The following is a 6,172-nucleotide window of genomic DNA, read 5'->3' on the forward strand; positions in this document are numbered from 1 at the left end:
GGAACCTTAAGTGCAGCAGAATTTTTTTTGTAACCTTGGCCAGATCTGTGCCTTGCCACAATTCTGTCTCTGAGTTCTTCAGGCAGTTCCTTTGACCTCATGATTCTCATTTGCTTTGACATGCACTGTGAGCTGTAGGGTCTTAGACAGGTGTGTGGCTTTCCTAATCACGTCCCATCAGTATAATCAAACACAGCTGGACTCAAATGAAGGTGTAGAACCATCTCAGGGATGATCAGAAGAAATGGACAGCACCTAAGTTAAATATATGAGTGTCACAGCAAAGGGTCTGAATACTTATGACCATGTGATATTTCAGTTTTTCTTTTTTAATAAATCTGCAAAAATGTCAAAAATTGTGTTTTTCTGTCAATATGGGGTGCTGTGTGTACATTAATGAGGAAAAAACGAACTTAAATGATTTTAGCATATAACAAAGAGTGAAAAATTTAAGAGGTCTGAATACTTTCCGTACCCACTGTATGTCTACATAGCTTAATGCAGCCTGAGCAAGTTATAGAGTTTAGTGTTCACAGCATACATGCTACATTTAAATTAACCCTATAAAACCATTTGTATCATATTTGATACGTGAGGTTTCTGAGCAAAAAATCGGCACAAATGCCCCATGTATCAAATGTGATACAAAATAAATAGAAATAATCTAAATAATATGGCACCTCTATTCCTTTATGCCTGGACTGTCTGTCTATACATATATGGCAAATAAAAATCATGAATCTTGAATTTCGAATCATGAATTATATTTTGGATTTTGTTAGAAGGTTTAATAAACATCTCAGTTCTAAAAAATTAGAATGTTCTGGCTATTTTTTGATATGTTGGGCTTTACAGGGTTAAAGTGAAGAAGCCAGGGCCAACATGAAATTTATACCCTGCATAAATCATTCCCATTCATTTCTAGCTCCGAGGTAAAAGTGCATTAGCGTTGGTACAATTTACAGTGATGCTTCGGTTGCCTGTATCATCACAGCACCAGGGGGCAAATATTTCAATTAACAGGCATTTAAGCAGCACCGACATCTGCATTGTGATTCGGTAGATACTCATTGTATAGGAACCAGTGTCATATTGACACCAAGCTTCAAGAGCCAATCCTAGGTAAGAACAGATACAGTAAATTAGAATTACTGCTTCATGGCTGTATACCACCCCAACCAGCCAAATTCATGACAAATGTGAAGATACAGTGACCTTTGACCACTAAAATCTCATCAGTTCAATCTTGAGTCAAAGTGGGCATCGGTGCCAAATTAGAAGAAATTTCCTCATGGCATTCTTGAGATACCATGTTCACAGCAACAGGATGGATGGACAAACTGGCCTTTGTACATGGCTACTGCCAGCACAGAGGCATAAAAACAGCTGGCAATTATTGGCAATCCATCACAGAAGTACTCCCTCTATATGCAACAATCAAAGTGCAGAACAGAACAGAATCAAGACCGAGTGAATGTAAAACCTACTTGAGGGCGTTCAGGAGGCCTTCCACATTGTCTGCTGGCTGGTCCTTCAGGACTTTTATGCAGCCTTTCATCTAAAATGAAATGAACAGATTCCGAGTGTAAGCACAGAAACTCCAGCGCTGCATCTCAAGACAGATCCACATACAGTATGTTATGTGGGTGTCTTACATCTATTTTGGAGGACTTGTTGAAGGCACCATTGGGGTGGACGTGGTCATAAAGAATGATGACTCCAACCATGACCCTCATGCAAAACAAAAGTGTGTCCTCACTGCTGAAGCGGCTTGAATATTCTCTAAAAACACAGAGCAAATGAATGAAAAAGAGGTTCAGAATAGGAACTCCGTCATTTTACAGAATTGCAAGTTCTTGTACTGAAAATTCAAGACTTCAACATGGCAGAGTTTAGGGAATCAAGGTCAACTGTCTTATCAAGGCTAATAGAAAGAATTTTCACACTGCTGCAGCAACATAAGTCTCTGTCACAGGTTGTGAAGTATCGCTGTGATATCAGAGAGATTTAATATCTTATCCAGTATATGCTGGAATGTGCTTTTAATCTGTGAGATCCTTCCTGACTGTGTGTCCATGTGTGGAAACTCACGGCGTCTCCAGCATGACTTTACACACACTGGCCATAGTGCTGAGACAGTCTGTCGTGTTCTCCAGCGGCAGTGTCTTGTTCTTCAGGAAACACAAACCACAAACTTAAAAAAATGGCTACTTTATTATTGATAGTCTGATAACTAGTACACAACAACCATCCTTAAAAATGACATGCATTGCCTAAAACATAATACTGTGGTGTTGTGACATGAGATGTACAGTGGTGTTTGACAGCATGAATGGTTAAAAATACCATTTATGACCATCAGTCAACACTCAATAACCCATAATGACATGGAAATGCATTCTTGGAACCTTTTGCACATTTAGAATCAGAATCAGAATCTGCTTTATTGGCCAGCTGTGTCAGACACACGAGGAATTTGACTCTGGTACAACGGCTCTCCATGTGTATGTACATATAAGAGGCAAGTAAACAGTAAACCAACATAAGGCTAGTATAACAAAAAAGGCAGTATTAATAAGAAGTAAACAATGCAGACAGGCAAAGGAATGCTCATTGTGAAATGAGATAAATAGGAATAAAAATAGAGTACTTAAAACTAGAGTCCTGGATGGATCTGTATAATCTGTACCATGTATATTTACAGGTATTGCACTGAGGGTTGTTGTCCAGTCATACTGTTGTTGGTTAAGTATTCATCAGAGCGATGGCCTGGGGGAAGAAACTGTCCCTGTGCCTGGTTGTCTTGGTGCACAGTGACCTGTAACACCGTCCAGAGGGGAGGAGTTCAAACAGATTATGTCCAGGGTGTGAGGGATCTGCAGTGATCCTCTCCGCCCTCCTTTTGACCCGTGAGGTGTACAGGTCCTCCATGGAGGGCAGGCTCACACCAATGATCTTTTCTACAGTCCTGACTGTCCACTGAAGTCTGTACTTGTCCTGTTTGGTTGCTGAGCCAAACCAGACAGTGATGGAGGTGCAGAGAACAGACTCGATGATTCCTCTGTAGAACTGTATCAGCAGCTCCTGGGGCAGGTCGAAATTTCCTGAGCTGGCGCATCCTCTGCTGTGCCTTCTTGGTGATGGTCCTGATGTTGGATGTCTACTTAAGGTCCCGGGAGATAGAGTGGAAGAGTTGCGGCTATACCATAGGACCAGCTGCTCAACCTCCCATCTGTAGGCTGACTTGTCACCGTCTCGGATGAGACCAATGACCGTTGTATCATCAGCAACTTTAGGAGCTTGACAGAGGGGTCCGTCGAGATGCAGTCGTTGGTGTAGAGTGAAAACAGCAGAGGGGAGAGCACACATCCCTGGGGGGCACCTGTGCTTACTGTCCGGGTGCTGGATGTAGTTTTCCCCAGCCTCACTTGCTGCTTCCTGTCTGTCAGAAAGCCAGTAATCCACTGACAGGTGGGGGCAGGCACAGTGAGCTGGGTCAGTTTGGAGTGGAGGATGTCTGGGATAATGGTGTTGAACGCTGAGCTGAAGTCCACAAAGAGTGCCCCTGCATAGGTCCCTTCACACAGCTCCAATGACATGTTGAAGATGAGTGTGAAGATGGGGGCCAGCTGATCAGCGCACACTTTCAGGCAGGAGGGGGGTCATGCCATCTGGGTCTGGAGCCTTTCTGATCTTTTGTCTTTTAAAGACGCCACGCACATCCTTTTCACAGATCGTTAGAGGTGGGGGGCTGGAGGGAAGGATGGTGATTGTTGGGGGAGCAGCTACTGGGTCTGAGGTGGGGAGGGTGAAGTGTTGTTTGTCAAACCTGCAGTAGAACACATTCAGGTCGTCTACTAGTTGACAGTCCTCTACAGCAAGGGGGGGTGGTTTCCTATAGCCGGTGATGTTCTTTAGGCTCCCCCACAGAGAAGAGGGGTCATTTGCTGAAACCTGAGCTTTCAGCTTTTCAGAGTAGCTCCTCTTTGCTGCTCTGATCTCCCTTGTCAGTGTGTTCCTGGCCTGGCTGTACAGAGTCTTGTCCCCACTTCTGTAGGCCTCCTCTTTGACACGACGAAGCTGCTTGAGTCTTCCTCTGAACCAGGGCTTGTTGTTGTATGTGCAGAAGGACTTTACAACTTTAATTTCTGAAGGAACTGACTGTGCAACAGATTTCCAAACTGTTGCTGTGTGTCACACTCAGAGTAACAGCAACAATAACAAGGGTGGTGGTTTTCTCACCTCTGTCACGAAGTTTGTGGTTGCATTACTGAGTGTTTTCAGCATCGGTGTGGCCTCAGCGTAGAACAGAGACATTCTGTTAGCCATCTCATTGTTAACTTCACTCTCAATATCCAACTGGAGGTGCAGAAACAGAAACAGATGAATTAGGAGGGTCAGCATAAGAGGGTTAATTATTTCCAGACTTGTTTTTCCATTTTCCAGAGTACTAGAATCTCCTTTACATCGTTTGTACAGAGGCAGAATCCCTCCAGTGCTGGAAAACTGTTCAAATAGTTGTCATTTTTCACACAGAATCTATGTGATACTTTCCTGTGTTAGGCCCATTCCTGGATTTGCACCATTCTATGACTGTTTCCTCTTTAGCTTGTGAAACCACTACAGATTCTAAATATACTGTATATCATAAAACTGCTGTGAGTCAGATATAACTATGTGGACTTGAGAACATCAGGAAAATATAATGTGGATCTAAACTGATCTTTCTATTTTCTGGGGGGTGGTCTTTGTATGTGGCTAGCTGGATAACTTTGCTGACAGTTTTACATTGCTATGTTGCATGGCAACACATGAGTAATCTTAAACCTAATGGGGTACAGGTTAGTTCTCAGGCTTACTCAATATAAACAAGATAACTTCACTGATTTAAAGGGTATCCCCCCAGAGTGATTATAATAAGTTTAAAGAAAGCTAATTAGTTTAAAGAAAACAGATGGTACTGAGAGACCAACTGAACCCTTTGGCCCGACTCGATCTGTTCTTAATCAGATGGTACTGTTTATTCATATTGAAACTGGGAAAATGTACATGCATAGAGTAAAGGGATGGGAATCCTTTCTAAGAAACAGTTGAGGACTTGACATAACTGTATGAACTAATGTCATGTGATGTGAACAGTGAGACAGTTTAACTGAGAAGAAACTGATCTATTTTGATCAATATTCAAACTGGAGGCAACAGTACTTAATCATTTGCTAAAAAGTGTTAATTATTTGTAAGAAAAGACAGAGAAGTGTCTTTATTATTTACTATTAACAGTAACAGAACTTTGAGTAGTAGGTTACATTACAGTGACACCAGTTGGCAAAATATTCTTGTACTTTACTTACCTATAATGCAGAGATTATATGGTATGGAGTAATAAAAATTCAAGCGCACACATACAGTGGGTACGGAAAGTATTCAGACCCCCTTAAATTTTTCACTCTTTGTTATATTGCAGCCATATGCTAAAATCATTTAAGTTCATTTTCTTCCTCATTAATGTACACACAGCACCCCATATTGACAGAAAAACACAGAATTTTTGACATTTTTGCAGATTTATTAAAGAAAAACTGAAATATCACATGGTCATAAGTATTCAGACCCTTTGCTCAGTATTTAGTAGAAGACGCGCAGTATTGGAGGTGGAAGATGCCTGGACGGGTACTGTTAATTTTACCTGTGATTCTTTGAATAAACCAGCACGGTTATTTTTTATATATCTAAGTGGTTTGCATCGTCTCTCTGAGTTCCTGGTTAAAAGGACTGGGTAATATCTTTCACACCCTTTTGAGCTAATACAGCCATGAGTCTTTTTGGGAATGATGCAACAAGTTTTTCACACCTGCATTTGGGGATCCTCTGCCATTCCTCCTTGCAGATCCTCTCCAGTTCTGTCAGGTTGGATGGTAAACGTTGATGGACAGCCATTTTCAGGTCTCTCCAGAGATGCTCAGTTGGGTTTAAGTCAGGGCTCTGGCTGGGCCATTCAAGAACAGTCACGGAGTTGTTGTGAAGCCACTCCTTCGTTATTTTAGCTGTGTGCTTAGGGTCATTGTCTTGTTGGAAGGTGAACCTTCAGCCCAGTCTGAGGTCCTGAGCACTCTGGAGAAGGTTTTCGTCCAGGATATCCCTGTACTTGGCCGCATTCATCCTTCCCTCGATT

The 6,172-nt window shown here is 42.1% G+C and overlaps 1 protein-coding gene across 8 annotated transcripts in view; it reads right to left on the reverse strand.

Moving 5' to 3' along the window:
- Positions 1-6,172, reverse strand: part of fam49a (family with sequence similarity 49 member A) — a 42,247-nt gene that overhangs the window by 2,626 nt on the left and 33,449 nt on the right. For all 8 annotated transcript variants that reach the window (XM_020618138.1, XM_020618141.1, XM_020618142.1 and 5 more), the window contains exons 8-11: positions 4,243-4,359; positions 2,092-2,171; positions 1,656-1,782; positions 1,488-1,558 (exon numbers count right to left, since the gene is read on the reverse strand). In XM_020618138.1, coding sequence (XP_020473794.1) covers positions 1,488-1,558; positions 1,656-1,782; positions 2,092-2,171; positions 4,243-4,359 — 395 coding nt within the window. The remainder of the gene's footprint in view (positions 1-1,487; positions 1,559-1,655; positions 1,783-2,091; positions 2,172-4,242; positions 4,360-6,172) is intronic.

Source organism: Monopterus albus, unplaced genomic scaffold (genome assembly GCF_001952655.1).
Source record: "Monopterus albus unplaced genomic scaffold, M_albus_1.0 scaffold201.1, whole genome shotgun sequence".
NCBI lineage: Eukaryota > Metazoa > Chordata > Actinopteri > Synbranchiformes > Synbranchidae > Monopterus > Monopterus albus.